Source organism: Microcebus murinus, chromosome 18, assembly GCF_040939455.1.
Source record: "Microcebus murinus isolate Inina chromosome 18, M.murinus_Inina_mat1.0, whole genome shotgun sequence".
NCBI classification, from domain to species: Eukaryota; Metazoa; Chordata; class Mammalia; order Primates; family Cheirogaleidae; genus Microcebus; species Microcebus murinus.
The window spans coordinates 55,829,007-55,849,114 of NC_134121.1; the positions used below are offsets into that span (position 1 = coordinate 55,829,007).

General features: G+C 49.4%; 1 protein-coding gene and 1 non-coding gene across 5 annotated transcripts in view; both read right to left on the reverse strand.

Moving 5' to 3' along the window:
- The window catches only part of SLC39A11 (solute carrier family 39 member 11), a 387,039-nt gene that overhangs the window by 315,265 nt on the left and 51,666 nt on the right, over window positions 1-20,108 (reverse strand). For 3 of the 4 annotated variants that reach the window (XM_012756157.2, XM_012756156.2, XM_075994708.1), the window contains exon 1: window positions 2,812-2,926. The exons of the other annotated variant lie outside the window; for it this stretch is intronic. In XM_012756157.2, coding sequence (XP_012611611.1) covers window positions 2,812-2,849 — 38 coding nt within the window. In that variant the 5' untranslated portion in view covers window positions 2,850-2,926. Of the gene's footprint in view, window positions 1-2,811; window positions 2,927-20,108 lie in introns of those variants that run through there. 4 annotated transcript variants of the gene reach the window in all.
- On the reverse strand, window positions 15,699-15,803 carry LOC142862362 (small nucleolar RNA U13). The gene has a single exon (XR_012913421.1). It is a non-coding gene; the product is annotated as a small nucleolar RNA U13 (small nucleolar RNA).

The following is a 20,108-nucleotide window of genomic DNA, read 5'->3' on the forward strand; positions in this document are numbered from 1 at the left end:
CCCCCACTGGCTCTGCAAGGCCTACATAACGCTGCCCCATCCTCCAGCTCACCCCAGTTCTTTATGGCACCTTTGACGAACCCCAGATGGTCCTGTTCACACGGTTCCCTCCTGGAATACTCGCCTTCCACATCACCAGCCAGGACCCAGAGCAGCCCCCACAGCCCGTCTAATGCCAGCTTCGGGGCAAACCCTTTCCTGGTCCCCCCAGCCCTGCCCTAGCGCATGTCTTTCTCTGCGTGGCTTTGCCTCCGCCATCTTTTACACCCTTAGCGGCTCGATGCTTTGTCACATTTGGCACCCCTGTAAAATAGGACTTTGTGGCCCCTGACAAATATTTGCTGGGTTGAAAAGGGCCGTCTTACCTGGACGGGCCAGTCGGCAAGCACAAAGACACAGACCTAAGAACGGAATGTCCCCTGGCCAGCTCAACACCCCACTGCTGAAGCTGAAGTTACACCCCGCCCACTAAGAAAAGAAAGGGAAGAACCATTCCCCTTGCTTCGGCCCAGAGAACCTGCTCCAGACCTTCACCCGTTTCAAATCCTAGATCTGAAATGACAGACTCAGACCTCTCGCTGTGGAAAGTTACAAGGCCGGGAAACACATCTGTTGGAAAGCCCTGTGTTCGGGTACACAAACACCAGGGCCTCGGCTCAAAGGCCTCCTTCAGCTCCCCACCGGCCTTCCAGCACCCACAGGGCTGGACACGACCCCGCTGGGCTCAGCCCTGCCGGCCCCCGGAGCTCTGTGAGAAGCCAGCAGCCCCTGGCCTGCAGATCAAGAGCTGAACAGCTGCCTCTATTGCTCCTGGAAGGAAATCACGGCAGGGGTGGGCAGGGCCCGTATGCCAAGGGGCTCAGCAACACAGCCAAGTTCAAGCCTAAAAAAGGCCACGGGCCCGGACAAACACAGGTGAGCCCAGGCTCAGCGCTTGTGCTAGGATACCTCTGACGTAAACAACATCTTTGGGTTCACACTGTGACCCCCTACAGTCTAAACAGAGCTCAGGATGGTGACTGCACCAATTAAAAGAGAAACAAAATCATTTTTAAATATCCACCCTTTACATACATTATCTTGTTAAGTCACCTAAAAAGAGTGGGTTTTGTTTGTTTTTTTAACCAAGCTATCTGGATCATTGCACCAATCATCTATGTCTAGCTGCTTGTGGATAGAATTTCAAACAGCATTTACAAACAGACACATAGCTATCATCCTCTTAGTACTTATCATCCAAGACAGGACATGACAAAAAACATCTTTTTGTTTCCTGTATTTGAATATGCATTTTGACAGCTACAGAAGAAAGCAAACAATTTACATTTGCCAACAGGCCAAAATTAAAGTGGGTTTTGTGGGCTGGTGAACAGAAAGGAGCTCGTGGGTGTTCCTGGTTGTTAGTGGGACATGAAAACTCTTCTAAGTCTGTACCCATGTATACCTGAGCACCCTGAGAAAACACAAAAAGGGACCCAGAGGGAAGACCCAGGCCACCATCCTTTCTATCCCAACAGAAGCAGCATTGATCATTGATCGTGGGCCTTGCAAACTCAGCACCCCTTGGGGAAGTTTCTTCCATTTGCTGCCTTAAATCCTTGCAGCTCAAAGGCTGGTCCAAGAACCAGCAGCCCTGGTCCCAGCTTGGAGCTAGTTAGAAATGCAGAATCTTTGGTCCCACCCCAGACCAAATGCTGAATCAGAATCTGCAAATGCTCAATCAGAATCTGCATTTTATGGAATTCCATGGGGGATTCTTAGGCACATTAAAGTGTGGAAAGCACTGGTCTAAAACTAGCACAACTTCTACAAGACCAAGAGCTTAGAAAGTGAGTTCTGCCCTGCGGGGAATTGGCAAGGGTGACAAAGGATTCCAAGAGGACAGAAAGTTTTCTCTAACTGGTAGACCAGAAACACCTTAGGAACACGCCTCTCCAAAGTAGCCACACAATGGGATTCAGACTTCCTCCTGAGCTGGGAGTTAATACCATCAACCCTGATTAGCTAGCAGGAGAGAGGATCACTCCATGCTCACTCCAACTTTAAAGATGCCCACACCCCTTCACTTGTACATATTCCACTAGGGCAGCACGTGGGGTTCCCAGCCTCGACTGATAAGAGAATTGTTTTATTTTTTTTTCTCCCCCTTTTAAACCTGTTGCACTGCTTCCAAGAGTCAGCTTCATGGTGTTAGGGAAGTTGCAGAAGCAGAGACAGCACCAGGGCTGCCTGGGCCTTCCTTGGTGGAACTGCACACACACGCCCTGACTCCACGAGGGGAATCGGGCAGAAGGATTCAGGTCTGGGCAGAAATGACAGTGGAAAAGTTCTCTGAACCCTCACGTGCTCAGTGTGGTCCCAGACCAGCTGACCTGGGAATTGGTCAGAAACCCAGGATCTCGGGCAGCCCAGACCTGCTGCAGGTTACCCGGACTCCCCCCAAGTTCAGGAGGTGCTTCCAACACCCACAGCGAGTGGGCGGGGCCTCTGAGCGCTGGAACTGCAGCCACCTCTGCTCCCCGGAGCCCTGGGTCCCCCTCACGCCCCCCAAGAAGCGATGAATGAAGAGATCCTGGCAGGACTGCAAAAGGAACGCATGTCATTGTCCTCCTTGGCCACCCTGGAGGCGGGGGCGGAGGGGGCGCTCCGGCACCTTCCTCGCCCCATGCCACCTGCCAAAGCCTCCAACTTCTCCTCCAACCCCACCCCCTCCTCTCTCCAGGGGCACCCCCTTCCGAGATGCCCTGGTGGCCCCCGACCCCGGGCCTCGGGCCCCACCAAAGGCGCCGAAGGAGAGAAAAGCCGACTCACTAAGTGGGTGCCCTCTCCAGCCCCCACCGCACTTCCATCAGCCCCGCGGCCGCTCGCGCGCCGGCTCCGCTCCCGCAGTCACTTCCTGCTTCCCTCCCGCACACGTGTCCCTGCGGCCTCCGGGCCCCGCCCGCCCGGCCGGCCGCCACCGGCAAATCCCGCCCCGAGAATCAATTCCCTGGTTCACAGCCTCCCGCCGCGCAGGAGCAGGGCGGGGCGGGCGGAACGGCCGGCGAGCGCGCGCCTCCGCCGCCCTGGGGAGGCGCAGACGCCCAAGCAGGGCGCGCTTTGTGCTGTCCCCGCTGTTGCTTCCGTGTCTGCACCTTTGGCGGCCCGGTGCAATGACAGGGGTGTTTCGGGGTCGGGTGGCGGTGACACCAGCATCGGCTTCAGCGTCTAGCTCAATGGCCCTGGAGCCACAGCTCCCATCCGGGAGGGATGTCAGACACAGGGCGCTGGGACCCCCAGGGGTTCTGGTTCTGGGATTCTGGGTGGGGCTGAGACTTTCTGTTTTGAACTAGCAGTTGCTGTGGCGGCCACCCTTTGAGAAGCACGGGGCCCTACGTCAAGGGCTGTGCTCCCCAGGGCTTGTGTGAAAAGACCAAAGAGGAGAAATGGCTAGATTTGGCCAAAACCAAACCAAAACAAAAAAAAACAGGATGCCTGGTTAAACTTGAATTTCAGGTAAACGACAAATCATTTATTAGTATAAGAATAACCCACACAATCTTTGGGACATACTCTTGCTAAAAGCATATTCGTTGTTGATGTGAAATTCAAATTTAGCTGGGTATCTTGTATTTTGCCAGACCAGAGGGCAACCTGGACAGAAAAACTGCCCGGGGTCCGCAGTAGCCATGGACCAAAGGGTCCAGTAAGAACAGCCAGCCAGTCCTCTGCAGGATGGTCACACCATACACCACGCACCGCGTTGGGGAAAGGAGGAGGCCTTCCACACAACCTCCGGGACAGACACACAGAGAAGCAACAGCCACGTGGCAAGGCGTGGCAATTTGACCTCCAAAATGCCACAGCTCTCCCTGCACGCTGTGATGGTGATGAAATGGTATATCTTGGATTTGCTTCAAAATTCTATGGAAGAGGTAAGTGCATGGAGTAGAGATTAAACAAAACTGGCCATGAATTAACCATGGTTGGAACCGGAGAACAGGCACATAGGGGTAAATGAATTTGTCTGCTTTTGCACATGTTTAAATTTTTCATAACGAAGGGTGAACAGAAAATTTTAAAACAATCAACAAAGTGTATCTCCTGCCCAATCCCTTTTCTCTCCCTTCTCACTGCTGCTGTGAGGATTCGGCCTGCCGGCCCCTCACCTAGGTCATGGCAATCACCTCCTTCCACTCTAGCCTGTCCAGCTGGTTCTGTGCACGACTGGCAAGATCAACCTGCCTGAAGCAAAGCGTGTTACTATCCTGCTCAAAAACCTTCAATGGCTCCCTAGTAACTTTGGCATAAAGTTCAAACTCCTCAGCCTGGAATTCAAGGTTTCCCGTGATGTGGCTCCAACTACACTTTCTCGTGTTTGTCTCCCAGGGTCCTCCTCCTTGTGCCAAAAGCGAAGGACCCATAGGGCAGCAGAATGGTGGGTGGCCCTTTCCAGAGGAATCACTGTCACTTGCTCTGGACAGCCCTGGAAGATTGGGGTGATGTGGGCAAGATAGTGGCCAGCGGTTTCATGGAAAGGGTGGAGACTGGTATGAAGTGGTCCAGCCCCATGAATCCCGGATCTCTGCACCCCTCCCCTCCCCACTCTCCCCTCCCCTTCCCTCCCCACTCTCCCCTCCCCTTCCCTCCCCACTTTCCTCTCCCCTCCCCCTCCCTTCCCACTCTCTCCCCTCCTCTTTCTCTCTGAGATCTTGCTTCTCTTCAGAGGTAACATAGCAATTGAGTGCGAGCTTCAGAATCTGACCACACAGGAGAACTCCCAGGTTGGCATGTGAGTTTCCTTGGACTAATTCCCCAACCCCTCTCAGTCTGTTTCCTCATCCTAATTCTGGGAATAACACAGTGCTGTCTCCAGGTTACTGCGACCTGGAGTGATGCTCCCGACACCCTGAATGATCATTCCCCATCAACCCTGTCCGTCCTTCATTTATTCGTTCATTTCATTGACCCGGCATATCCCTTCGGCATCTATTCTGTGTCAGGCACTCTGCCGGCCCCCGACATAGGGAGGTCAGCCAAACAGAAGCGGCTTTGCCTTGCCCACCCTTCCTTGCTTGCCACGTCATCTCTTTTACTGAGTCGGACCGGGGACACAGCACGAGGACTGAGATACGCCTCTGAGCCTGAGTGCGGACAATAAACCCAGCGGGAACTGGCTCTCAGATGTGCTGATGGGATCGTACCAGGGAAAGTAACAGGCAGTTTATAGACACGTTATGTAAATGTAAGGGGGTTCTGGTTGCTGTTTGTTTAGGGGATTTCTAAAATCACCCCCACCCATCTAGCCAGAATTCATCTACTGCTGCTACCTGTTCCCAAGCAACCCAGCTCCGTCATCCTGCCCTGACTCTGATGGAGCTTCCTGATTCCCCTTCCCAAGAGTCCCTGCTCTGCACAGCAGCCAAAGCAACCTTCTAAAGTCAAAAACCCAATCATGTCAATCTACTACTGCAAACCTTCCAAGGGCTCCTCTCTGCCCTAGAGTCAAACCCAAGCCCTCTCCCTCAGCCTCACCTGGAATCAGTCCCCACCCCTTCCTCACTCTGCTGCACCCATGCTGGTCTGCCTTCTCCTGGAACGCCACCCTAACTCCTGCCTCAGGGCCTTTGCACTTGCTGCGCCCTCTGCCTGAAGCACCTGTCTCCCAAATTTTCACTCATCTGAATCCTTCTTGCCATTTGGATCTCAGCTCAAAGGTCACCTCTTCCAAGAGGCCTTCCTTAAATACCCAATCTCATGCAGACCATCCGTGCCATTCTTTATTTTCTTCATGGCACTTCTTGATGTCTAATATTCTTATTTTTTTGGTCCCCACAAAGGCAAGCTCCATGACAGCAGTGCCACGCACTGTGTCAGGAAGAGAAAACATCCTGGCCTCTGCCTTTTGCATTGCTGTATCCCCAGCACATGGTACATAGTTGACGTTCAATATTTATTGAATCGGTAAGTCAATCAGATACAAAAGTGTTATCTGTTGGCTACACTTTACATATTAGGGACTTTCCTGAGAGGTATGAGAAAAATAATATTTGTATACTGATCAGATTGTTCTAGCTACTTCCATCATATGTGGGTATTATCACATTCCACTTGATAATACCATCCAGTGGTTCTCAAACAATTTTGCCCCCCAGAGAACATTCAGCAAGTGGGAGGGAGGGTATTCCTGGCATCTAGTGGGTAGAGGCCAGGGACGCTGCTAAACATCCTACAATACCCAGGCAGCCCACACAACAAAGCAGTATCTGGCCAAAAATGTCAGAGGTTGAGAAACAAAATGTGTGAAGCTGAGAAACTCCGGTGCAATCCTATAAAATAAATGTTTTATTATACCATGAGCATCTGGCCTCATGGCACTAGCTAGCATCTGATTCATCATAAAACCCAAGAAGAGAACCACTGTCCACAATCACTGCAAAAATATACCTACAATAAAACATCCCATGTGCCCAATTCCCTCTAACCCTTTGGGTCTTGATAATTAAGGCTCAGATGATGTCATCAGGACACAATTACATCGCAGAGCGTCCTAAATGGAAGTGCCCAGAAGGGCTTCGGCAGTGACTTCCTGACAGCTGGAATCACCCTGGCTCTCCCTTTGCTCCCACCAGGACTGATATGGACTGATATGGAGCACGCAGCACCCTGGGGAGCCGACGGCCACGGGATGCCACTTTCCTGGGCCTAGCACAGGGAAGCGCTGCCCTCGAGGGCTTGGGGGGGAAACCGAGTCAGGATTCAGGTCCCTCCTCACCTTCCTCAAAAATTTGATTCCAGACCTGCACCACCTATGCTCAAGGGAGGGCTCGACAGTCAAGGCTCCACTGACGTTATACAAATCTATCATTGGCAGAGAAGTTTCCGATCCTGTGAGAGGCGTTTAAAACGCAAACCCAAGCTTGCTCCATTGCCAGCTTAATAAGATTTCCAGTTATTAGACAAAAACCACCACCAACGGAATCCGAAATAACCCTGTCTCCGGGACGGTGATTGGCATAAACCAGTTTTCCCCATTTTCTACGTCTGTTGCTTCAAACAACTCATCTGCCATCCCATAATAAGGCATTCCGTGGACGCCATCTTCACAGGCTTACTACGAGGAATTGCTGAACAATTTAAGTTCTACTCCGAGCCTATTCTTTCATAGGTGTGCGGATCGCTTGAATGACCCGTTCATTCATTCGGTCACTCAGCAATTGTTTTCTGCACACCTAGCACGTTACACACCAGTAAGCACAACAGGTACAACCTGCAGCCTCACAATGCCCCCGGCCTAGAAGCTTTGGGCATTGCATTGATGGTGTATTATAAACTAAGGTTTGTTATTAAAGCTATTGCTTTATTCAGCTGCCTCTTTCTTTTTGTTATTCCTCATGAAACATCCATGCCTTCCACTGCAGGAAGCCAGTGAGTCACTGTAGCTAGCGAGGACATACCCACAGGCGCCAACCTCCTTCCTTTGGTGGAGAGAGAACCTGACCGTGAGTGCCAATGCAGCCAAGCCCAGGCCTCACCTGCAAGGCCATTGCTGGAGTGGAGAGTGTTCTATCTAATTGATCTTCTGATAAATTATCAGAAGACTTCAGAAGGAAAGGACCTGGATCTAAGGTCTAGGAACTTGTGATTTCCTTCTCATTCTAAAGTAACATTCATTTTTATAACTAAATTTCTTTCTTTTCTTAAAGAAAACCTTCAAAATCATATAAGCTCGGGAATCCAAAAAACCCATATGTGCCCTGGGTGAATATGCAGAGATTTAAGCAGGAGAACAAATACCTTGCCCTGCTAGTCACAGTCACGCACCCTCTGTACCCTACAAAGACGTCCTCATCCTAATCCCTGAAACCTGAGAAAATGTCACCTTACCTGGCAAAAAGGTCTTTGCTGGTGTGATTCAATTTCGGATCTCAAGATGGGGAGATTACACTGGCTTACATCGGTGGGCCCCAATATAATCATAAGGGAGCAAACAGGAAAAAGAGCAGAACAACAGAGTCAGACCAAGAGGAGGAGGTGTGACCAGGTCAAAAGCAGAGGTTGGGGCGATGCAGCCACCAGCAGGCAGCCAAAGAATGGAGGCGGCCTCTAGAATCTGAAAAAGGCAAGTACACGGACACTCCCTGGAGCTTCCAGAAGGAATGCACCCTTGCAGACACCTTGATTTTGAGGACTTCTGACCTCTAGAACTATAAGATAATAAGTTTGTATTTTTTTTAAGCCACAATGTGTGGGGTCAATTGTTACAGCAGCCGTAAAAAAGTAACACACTTCCTTTTGCCTGCAAGTATCTAATCTCATGGCCACCCTTCTCCAGTGGCCTGGTGAGTCAGCGGGATCCAGGCAAGCAGGGTCCTCCTCTGCAGTTATCACGAGGCAGGACTGACTGCATAATTTGTGGGGCCTGGTGCAAATGGGAAGTCCCTTGTTCAAAAGGCAGGAAAGAAAAGTGCTATTAAAGGGACTAGAGTGCAAAGCCTTTTCCTTTCTTCTGCCAACGTGCAGGCTCCCTTGTCCTGCCAGACTCTGCTTACGAAACACAAGTTCAAAGATAAGGTTATTAGGAATCTCAAGGCGTGACAACAGAGCATTAAACAAGCCCAGTTCCTTCAGGGCTGGGTCATGTCCCTAGGCCCGAGGTGGCAGGACCAGAAGGGAAGAAGGTCATAATGTCAAAATGGGAAAATAAGGCAGGGTTGGTTATTCAGCAAGAAAGGTCCACAGAGAATTTTGGAAGTAGAAGGCTCTGGATGGAGTACGCCCACATGCATGACCACCAGCCAGAGCCCAAAGTCCTACTCTAAGGAGCCCAGGGAGGGCAGCAGCAGCAAACCCCAGGGGCCTGGAAACAGGGATTGGACACCCTGTCCCAGGAACCCTGGGATTCCAGAAGGAGAAATTCCAATTCCTAGTGGCAATGATGAAAAAGGCAAGACCATCTCTGCAATCAGAAACTCGTGGGCCAGTCTCTGGGGTCTCCAAGCTCTCCAGAAGTGTAGGGAATGGTTAAGAAAAGAAAAAAAAAAATAGACATTGGCTCAAAAGGGGAAAAAAATCCTGTAGAAATCTAAATTAATAAATGTTTAACTAAATGTCTATAAAACCTTGTTAATTGTTGACTTTGGCATTCATGGAAATTTAATTACATTCGAAAAACAATCAGAGGCTTAGTTTTTCTCACTTCAAGAAAATTCCTAAGTATGCACAATGGTGGCCAAAAATCCACTGCCAATCATATATTAAATATGCTTAGGGCCAAATAATTTCAAAAGCAAAATTATAAAAATCTTCTTGATTATTTTATGGGGAACAAAAGTACTTAGTGTGGAATGTGGGAGCACTTTCATGTGTTTGGTGCAATACGGGAGGAGTCCTGAAAAAGCAGTTCTTTAGGGGCCTGCAAAGATCCTAAGAGGCTCCAGGGAACGAGGAAGGAGCCAGAATTCCAAGAAACTTTATTCGTCTCTCAGACTGGGAGCAGAAACAAGACTCAAGACTAGTGGGAACTAGCTGAGGCTCCTCGAGGGCTGATGGCAGTGACTGTGAAAGGGTACCCGGATTTCCCAGGGAGGAGGGGGGTCTCCATCACCATCACCCCTAGGGCATGAGACCTAGGGCATCACCCCTAGGGCATGAGATGATGGGATGGTGGGGAGGGAGTAAGGATCACATCCCAAGGCGGGAACTGGCCCCTCAACTGTCCAAAGTCGAGAGGGGAGCAGACCCCAAGGTCCTGCAGACACTGTCAGACAGAGCTGGGCAGAAACAAGGCCAGGGCTGGCTACGTGTGGTTGTCATGTGAGGTCATCAGAGAGGCCCTGTGTAGTGGGTTGAATAGTGGCCACAAAAAGAGATGCTCAAATCCCAAAACCCCCCAGTGCCTGCCTGTGACTGTCACCTTGTATTAATAAAGGGCCTTTGCAGATGTAATTAAATAAGATCTAGAGATGTAACTAAATAACATTAAATAAATAAATTAATTAAATAACCAGGTGAGTCCTAAATCCAACAACATGTTACTTGTAAGAGACAGAAGAGGAGAAGGCTATGGGAAGACAGAAGCAGAGACTGGAGTGATGTGGCCACAAGGCAAGGGACACTTGGAGCCACCAGAAGCTGGAAATGGCCAGGAAGGACCCTTATCCCTGAAGCCTTCAGAGACAGCATGGCCCCATGACATCTTTTTTTTTTTTTTTGAGACAGAGTCTCGCTTTATTGCCCAGCCTAGAGTGAGTGCCGTGGCATCAGCCTAGCTCACAGCAACCTCAATCTCCTGGGCTCAAGCAATCCTCCTGCCTCAGCCTCCTAAGTAGCTGGGACTACAGGCATGCGCCACCATACCCGGCTAATTTTTTCTATATATATTAGTTGGCCAATTAATTTCTTTCTATTTATAGTAGAGACGGGGTCTCGCTCTTGCTCAGGCTGGTTTCGAACTCCTGACCTCGAGCCATCCTCCCGCCTCGGCCTCCCAGAATGCTAGGATTACAGGCGTGAGCCACTGCGCCAGGCCCCCATGACATTTTGATTTTGGACTTCTGGCCCCCAGAACTGTGAGAGAATAAATCTCCGTAGCATTAAGCCCCCTCGATTGTGGCATTTTGTAGTATTTTGTTATGGCAGCCCTAGGAAATGAACACACCCTAACTCCTTTCATTTCTACCACGAGGAAGGGGGGGAAGTCCCCAAGTGCCAGAAATTTCCCTGAGCAAAATACTCAACCACACCTCCCCCCTCCTCCTACAAGAGCAGAAAGGCTGCACAGGTAGACAGGTGCGCAAATCTCCTGGCGTCTGACTGGGCGCTCTGTTTTCCTGAGTGGTCCATCCACCGCCCTGAAAGAGCCACTGTCTGTTTCCTGCCAGCCTTCCCGCCTGCCGCCTTCACACCCACCCCTCCATCTCCCGCCTCCACCCCCGCCCTGACAAATCACTGTAGGGAAACCTCATCCAGAAACCCATCGTTTTAAATTTCTCCCAAAACACTGCTGCGGAGGGTGAATAAAAAATAGTAATATAATACCTCCTAGCCAGAGAGCCCTCTCGGAAGCCTGAGCTCCTGCTCGGAACAACCTTCGATCTGTGGGTTTGTGCATGACAGCGCTCCGGTGAGCACTGAGGGAGGTATTTTTCACTTAAGCCGCAGATGCCCTCCGGCTTGAGGACCTGCCATCTCCTTCCCCAGGGTGGCGGCAGCGACAGAAAGCAATAAAGGAAGAAGCACACGGGCATGGGACAAGGAACCAGGGCACGGCAGCGTGAGCCCTGGTTTTGCCAATAACCCATTGGGCGACCTTGGGCCCGTCCCTTTTCCTCTGAGGACCTGCGGAATGCCAGAGTTGGGCCAGGTGACCCCTGAGGTCCCTTTCCAGGGTGAATGCTCCGATTCTCTGATTTATTGATGCAGCAAAACAGTGCCGGGTTACAGACTGAAAGCATTGGGCCATTAACTTGGAACAAAGGCTTTATCATATTTAAGGACTTCTTTTGTGTCCTTAATTTTTTTTTTTTTTTTTTTTTTGAGACAGAGTCTCACTCTGTTGCCCGGGCTAGAGTGCCATGGCGTCAGCATAGCTCACAGCAACCTCAAACTCCTGGGCTCAGGCGATCCTTCTGCCTCAGCCTCCCGAGTAGCTGAGACTACAGGCATGCACCACCATGCCTGGCTAATTTTTTTTTCCTATATATTTTTAGTTGGCCAATTAATTTCTTTCTAGTTTTAGTAGAGACGGGGTCTCGCTCTTGCTCAGGCTGGTTTCGAACTCCTGACCTCGAGCAATCCGCCCGCCTCGGCCTCCCAGAGTGCTAGGGTTACAGGCGTGAGCCACCGCGCTGGCCCATGTCCTTAATTTTCAAAACAAACACATACCACCTCTCTGTGCTAATGTGGGACTATCACAACCTAGCAGTGGGTCAGCCAGGGCTCCTAATTCTGGTGACTGTGGCCCAGTTCGCACTGGGCTTGTTCTGGGGTGAGCTGTGTCTCCCGGACAAAATTCGTATGGTGAAATCCTAACCCCCAGGACTTCTGACCGTGACCTCATTTGGAGAGAGGGTCATTACAGAGGTAATCAAGCTAAGGAGAGGTCATTAGGGCCCTAACCCGATATGACTGGTGTCCTCATAAAAAGAGGAAAGTTGGACACAGATGTGCATACAGGGAAGACACTATGGAAAGATCTAGAAAGAAAACAGCCATCTACAACCAGCCAAGGAGAGAGGCCTGGACAGATCTTTCCCTTACGGGTGTGCAGAAGGAACCCAGCCTGACCACACCTTGGATTTGGACTTCTGGCCTTTGGAACTGTGAGAGAGTACATTTCTGTTGTCTAAGTTACCCAGTCCATGGTACTTGGCTAAGGCAGCCCTAGCAAACCATGCTGAAGGGTCCTGTAGCTTCCGCCGCAGGATTTAGTCCTGGGGAGAACCGCTGAAAGCATCTGGTTGGAGCCCCTCCCTGGGCAGACGGAGGCACCATGAGCCCCGGCCGTGGAGCTGATTAGGACGTGCCAGCGCCAGGGCAGGTGCCACACCCGCCATCGGCCCCATTTCTCCCACGTCCCACACGTCTGTGAGCTCCCAATCACCCCAGGCTGTCGGATTAGAGTCACAGCTTTGCAGCTCAACCATGAAAATGATTATTGTAAGCAAGACTACAGGGGAATGGGTCAGAATACCAAAGCTAATAAAAACCTTCCAAGGACTTCCCTCTGACAAACAGCTGGCACTCCCGGCCCAGGTCTTAACACATCCTGAAACTGAGCGCTGTGGGGACTATAGTTATTTTCATGGTAAGACTTCTATAACTATTTTTATTTCATTTCTGTTGGCTCCTTGGTCTTGGAGTACTGTTTTGTTTTGTTTCTGTTCTTTGAGACAGAGTCTGTTGCCCACACTAATGTACAGTGGCGTCATCATAACTCACTGCAACCTCAAATTCCTGGGCGCTAGAGATCCTCCTGCTTCAGCCTCCCGCTCGAGTAGCTGGGATTACAGGTGCAAAATCACCGCACCCAGTTAATTTTTCTATTTTTTGTAGAGACAGAAAATAGAGACTTGCTCTGGCTGGTCTCAAACTCCTGGCCTCAAGCAATCCTCTCACCTCGGCCTCCCAGAGTGCTAGGATTACAGGCGTGAGCCACCGCGCCAGCCTACAACTGTTTTTTAAACAATATGTCATTGAGACTTTACACAGATTCACACTGGCCTTTTACCTAAAATCAAGGCTTTACAGTCTTGCTACATATCCAGGAAACCTCAATGGTGGCTTGCAACAGATAATGATATAGACAGAAAGCCTGACATATAAAAGGCACTGAAAAAATCATTTGTCTAATTAAATAGAATGACAGAGCCCTGCAAATTGCCCTGTGCCCGCTGCACTTCCTAATGGAGTTGACCCAACCATTTGTTTCCCAGGAACTTGCTTAATAAAACTACTCAAAATATGAGGGGACAAAGATATTGATCACCTTAATGCTCAACAAAATGAAATTAGTTAAATACATTACAAAGCATAAATGCAATGGACTTTTATGCAGTTAGTAAAATGATAAACACCATAACACTATAGGAAATCTTTATGATGTAAGGTTTTGTGAAAAAAGCAATATACAAAAATAGATGTCATTTGTTATTGCAACAATAAAAAAAATATGCAAGTGACAGAAGACTGGAAGGAAATTTGTACCAATTAAAGTAGTTGGGGCTTTCTTTGGATGATGAGAGTATAGGTTTCCCACCCTTGCTATAATATGTTCCTTTTATCATTTAAATATATTTTAATAAGGTATAATGAATGGTTGAACGGCGAAAATAAGGCTCATTGAGCTTCAACAGTAAGTCCTAAAGTCAGCAATGAAACCCAATCAAGAAACTGGGACTCCTGACTTTCAGCACAAGACTCTTGATCTAAAACATAGACTCTCTGGGCTCATATCCAAAGCCACCTGGATGTTTAAAACACCCAGCTCTCTGGAAAGCCGGTTTCCCTTGAAACTTTCCACAATTTGTTTTAATCAATCATTTCCCGAGAATTTTCTTCACCTCATTAGCCCTTTAGCAGGCCAGCTGCAGAATGAGCCCGTCACCATATGATAGGGACCAAAGGCCCCAGGAAGGTCTCCTCCTCCAGGCCTCTCTCCCACCCACATGCACTGGGTCCTCCTTAGAGCCCCTGGGGCCTGCCTGTCACCATGGCAGGTTCATGTCTCTTTCCTATCAGTGTCACCGACAGATGGTTGGTGGGGCCTTGGTGCAGACAGGACATCTGAGCCCTCAGAAACCTACAGACCTGGGGACCCTCACCACCCAGCAGAGGCCCTGTTTTTCTGGCCATCCCACATGCTGCCCAGATGCTGCCAGAGAACCACAAGTTCAGGGCAAAGCGTCCAGGCCTAAGGCTCCTTTTCTCCTCCCTCCAGCCCCAGAAAAAGCACAAAAAGTGGAGATTTACACAGGGCCCTGACACGTACCGGAAGCAGCCACTGGGGAGCCACCTAGAAGTTGGACTTTACAATGCTGTCTCCCAAGGTGCCTGCTCTGAGCTTGAAAAGGCTATACTGAGTTCTTCCAGAACCTTCCACAGCCATAGTGGGGAAGTACCTGTGGTCCATGTTAATAGCAAAATCCACTTTGTGTTAATTGTAACAAGCATTGAATTGTCTGCCATGTAAGCAGCTCTGTGCTCACTATAGGCCATCCGTTACGATTTCTCTGACCCCACTGCTGTGGTTTAAATGTCCCCTCCGAAACTCATGTTGACACTGGTTCCCAGTGTGAGTACTGAGGGAGGGGGGCCTTTAAGAGGTTCTTGGATCATGAGAGCTCTGCCCTCGCCAATGAACTGATCCACTCACAGATGTGTGAATTAATGGGTTAATGGGTTACCATGGGAGGGGAACTGGCGACTTAATAAGAGGAGAGACCTCAGCTAGCATGTGAGCACGCTCAGCCCCTCTCCGCGTGACACCCTGCATCCGCTCAGGACTCTGCAGAGTCCCCACCAGCAGGAAGGCTGTAACCAGATGCGGCCCCTTGACCTTGGACTTCTCAGCCTCCACAACTGCAAGAAGTAAATTCCTGTTCTTTCTAATTTACCCAGTTTCAGGGATTCTGTTACAAGCAACAGAGATTGAATTAATAACCACCCCTCCCAAACAGTTTGAAAGAGTTTTGTCAAGCAAACCGCGTTGGCTAAGAATTAATTCTTTTCCCCATTTTTTTATTCATCAAAAACACACCGATATAGCCACCGATCAGAGGGTCAGGTCAGCATGAAACACCAGGGCTACAGAACAGAGAGGCTGTCACTCCAGCCAAAAGCAAAGAAATTGGAGTTTAATTTGCCTTTGCCTCCTTTGGCTTTTGGAAATATTAATGATTTTTGATAAATGTGACACCAGGCAGTCCCTTCAAGCTCAGGAACCCACGGGTGGAAATCGCTGCCGCAGGGGGGTAAAGAATAAATGAAACACACAGTCCATGGCTTTGAGAAACAAGGAAAACACTAATGTGAATATATCCTGTCTCAAAACAGTAAACTATGTAAGCAGCCCCCAACCCTTGTCCACTGCTGTTCTAACATATACACCAATTAGGTTCTTCGGTTGTAAAGGGAAGTACAATGCAGGTATGTTATCCCTCTGCTGAACAGAGAAGTCACTTAAGTATTTGTTAAATAAGTGATTGGTGACCCACATTTTTAAGACAATTTTTTTTTCCACATTGGACAACGAGATTGAGGGAGGCACCTCTCACACATGCATGTGAAAACCCAATCAGCACACTTATGAACTACAAAAGGATCTAAGACCATTCATTTTTACAGGGTACACTCATAAGCCAGATTTATAGCACGTGATCTCAACAACACCCATGCCCAAGATTAATCAAAGAAGCCAGTGCAGCTGCTATTCCAGGAGGCTGGTGAGACGTTAGGTGATTGGGCAGGCAGGAGACCTGGGGGGAGCACACGGAGGTGATCCCCTCCCCTTCATGCCTATTCATTCTCTTCTCTGGAAGGGGGTCCCCTTCTTTGAGCCCCCGCTGGGCCAGACTGTGGTTACCACTCAGCTGGAATCCAGGGCCATGCCAATTACGTGCCAGCTAGAGCAGAGATCGTTAAGGGCTGGAAGAGTCAATGGAGGTAGGGGGAGGACAGGATAATTATAGGACATGAAGGATGGGGGTAGGCAGAGAGCAAAGGATGGGGCATTCTTCCTGCAGAGACCCGTTTAAACAAAAGCACAGAGGTAGATATAAACCAGGAGTATTTGTCCAACTGCGTGGAAATTGGCCGAGCCACTGCAGAGAGGAGTTTCAGACAGCAGGCCTACTGATTCTGCTTCAACTCACCTGCAAATCCACATCCACACAGACCCTATAGTCCATCTAGCATTGTAGCCCTTAATTCTATAAAATCTTGAAACTTTTTGGTTTTGGTTTTTGTTATATTTAGAGACAGGGTCTTGTTCTTTTGCCCAGGCTAAAGAGCAGTGGCATGATCATAGCTCACTGCAGCCTTGAACTCCTGGGCTCAAGCAATCCTCCTGCCTCAGCCTCCCGAGTAGCAGCTGGGACTACAGGCATGCGCCACCACGCCTGGCCTTAGACCTTTTTTTAAAAGATGATTTATGCATATTTCTCACCCACTGAGAATATAAGCTATTTAAAAGTTGGAAACATCTCCCACTTTTTTCTACCCGCCACAAAACTGATTCCCTTGAGGGCAACAGCCTTGGGAACTGTATCAGTCAGGAGATACTAGAAGGTTTAGAGCCGGGGCATGGCCTACTCACAGGAGGATCTGGGGAAGAATCTGGAAGCTATGGGAAAGGGGTATGGGGAGGAGAAAAGATAGGAGCTGAGGGACCTGTTGTTGGAGAACACAAATTACAGTTGGAACAAGAGAAACACGATCCTTCTGGGGACACAAAATGTGCCCCAATGTTAGGAAGTGGAGTGTGTATGTAGGTCATTAAATATGAAATGTCCGATTTTGAATCGAAAGTTTAGTTAACTATATCTCAAAGAAGCAATACAATTAATCAAAGTATGTGCCTAAACTATCAACATGGTTTTGCCATCTTAACGGTAGCTTGTTAATGCCAGCAGCAAAGAAGCCTGGAGATCGAGTGGTGATGAAATCTCGAAAGGCATTTTCCACAGCTTGTTGAGAATGGAATATTTTTCCTTGCAAGAAGTGGTCCAAAGCCTGGAAGAAGTGGTGGTCAGTTGGTGCAAGGTCTGGTGAATATGGTGGATGACAGAGAGTTTCCAAGTCCAGCTTCTGTAGTTTGAGCAGCAATGTTTGTGCAACATGTGGTCTTGCAAGAGGACTGGCCTGTTTCTAATGACCAAGCTTGGCTATATAATCACAAGCTTCCTCATCATTTCATCCAGTTAGTTGCAGTAGACATGCACTGTAATCGATCGACCAGGTTTCATGAAGCTGTAGTGGATAACACCAAACAGACACCATTAGCTTTTCTGGATAAATATTCAGTTTTGGACTGTGTTTAAGCACTTAATCCTTATCCAACCATTGTGCCACATGCTTGCGATTATCACAAAGAATCCATTTTTCATCACACGTGACAATACAGTGTAGAAATGGTTCACCTTTATGTCGTGACAGCAAAGAAAGGTTAAGCTTCAAGAAGATTTCTCTCCCGATGCTCATTTAATTCATGCGGTACCCATCTATCCAGCTTCTTTAACTTGCCCAATTTGTTTCAAATGGTCTGATATTGTTGGACAATGTAACCCACTCGAAAATAACATGAATTTTTCACTTATCCGTGGTTTCACAAAAATTCGTCTTAAAAAAATGTGAAAGATAATCATAAGCCAAAATGTGCGTTTGAAAGACTGAGGATGTACCTTCACAATAAAAATAAAACAAGCAGTATCAAAGTGAAATGTCGGAGATATCAACTGTCAAACTTAGCACTTAAGGAAATCTGACATTTCATACCTAATAACCTAACAGCATCGCTTATTCTATTCCCAGAATAGAAAAGGCAAGAAACAAAATAACTACGTAAATTGAGCACCCGTCTCGAGTCCCCACCGCTGGATGTCAGAGCCTTCCTCGGGAAAGGAGGCTGGAAAGGTCCAGCCTTACCTTGCCCCTGGGGACACTGCCAGGCTTGACAGGGTGACCACCGTCCCCGTTCACGCAGAACTGAGGGGTTTCCTGGGATGCGGGACTTTTGGTTTTAATTGGAGCAGTTCTGGGCAAGGCAGGATGAGCTGTTCGCTCTGCACCACATCCCGCGTGTGCGAAGGGAAGCTGGCCACGAACACACACAGCTTCGCAAAGGGTTTCCCCATTATCTGCACTTAAAGGCACAGTGGGTGTCACAAGCACAGTCCCTCCACGGGCTTAGGAAGGCCAAAGGTCAGGTTGGTGCCTTGCTACTCAGTGTGTGGTCTGTGGTCTGTGTGCACTTGCAGTGCACTGGCAGCACGTGACAGCCTGTCAAAGATGCGGGATCTTGGGGCCCCCTCACCCCGACCCGGTGAATCGGAACCCAGATTCCAACCAGATTCCCGGGGCCATCCGCCTGCACAGCCAAGTGTGAGGAGCACGGGGTTATTGGACGAAGTCTGTTCCTCATGCAGGGGGTGAGTCTGTGTGTGTGCTATTTCTTTTATCGTTTCAGTTTCAGGGGAAACCATCCAAAAGCCGTGCCAAGTACATTACAGCTTTTATGACCATTTGTAACATCACGCTGCAAGAAAGCGGCGGTGATCGCCGCCTAAAGAGTCATTTCATTCCCTCTCCTCCTTCTCTTTTCCAGATTTCGAGAGAGAGGAGGCATCAGACCAGAGCAGCATCTTGAACGCAGGAGTCGCTTTGCTTATTATGTGACTGCGATTTCTCAGCCACAGCACCGCTGACATTCTTTGTGCTGGGGCCGTCCTGTGCACAGTAGGTTGTTTAGCAGCGTCCCTGGCCTCTGCCCGCCAGATACCAGCAGAAACCCTCCTCCCCGGGGCAACAACCGAGAATGTCCCCAGACGTTGCCCAGTGTCTCTGGAGGGTCACAACAGCCCCCAGTCAGGAACCACCGGCTTAGACAAAGGAGAGACACTCAGGGAAATAAGAACGAAAAGGAGGCACGAGGGAGCTTCTGCTTGCCGGGGAGTTTGTTGGAGTCTTGGAAACTAGGCCAAGTTGATCCCTGCAGGCTCCTGCAGAGAACCTGCTGGGTGACCTAAGGACCCACCCCGTGTCTCCTCTGCCAATGACACTAATGAAGACAAGCAGTCCCCAGCTGCCGGGAGCTCATGCCATCTGCCCCTCCAGTTACAGCTGTTCTTTATTATTTAACCCACAGAGTGCAAGGAAGGCCTTTTGCCTTTTTATTAGTGTGCCATGCTTAATGACATCAGAGGCTTTCTAATAGCATTGTTTGAAAAGAAAAAAAGGACTGGGTAGTTACGTTAGACTCACCAAAGTAAACCATCTGGCTCAATCCGCAGCCTTCGTAGCAGAAGGCATGAGGCCACAGCGCACGGGGCACTTGCAGCTCTGTTCCCTGCTGCGAGCAGGTGCTGTCTACTGTCTGAGGAGCCCCAGAAGGCACATGGACCCCGAGGAAGCCCCCACCTCTGCCTCCAGGCTGGCCTGGGTCTCACCCTCCCTGCAGGCGTGTAGAGACGCTAACCACTGTATGCCGCCGATTTGAAGGTGCGTGTTCTCTTCCCTCCCCCACCCCCCATTTAGCATCTTGGAAATCTGGATTCATCTTGCAAGAATATTTCAAGGGTCATCAGCCAGGTGGCAGGTGGGAAGGAGCCATCATGGCCCGATCATGCTCCAATATCAGAAGCACCGGCAAAAATCTCTCAGGACAGTTTTAAAGATTAGGAAGAAAATCCAGGAGAAGCAATGGGGTAGGAGATTGGCCCGCAGGAGACTGAGGGGAAATAGGGAATTGGATGTCTTCAGCAACATTCCTGATGCTATGAGGGGACCAGCCCCCAACAGGGCTATTCAAAGTGTGGTTCCTGGACCAGCAACATCAGCTCCCCGCCCCAGCCCACCCCGGAGCTTGCAAAGAATGCAAATGCTCAAGCCCCATCTCAGGCCCGTTGAACAGA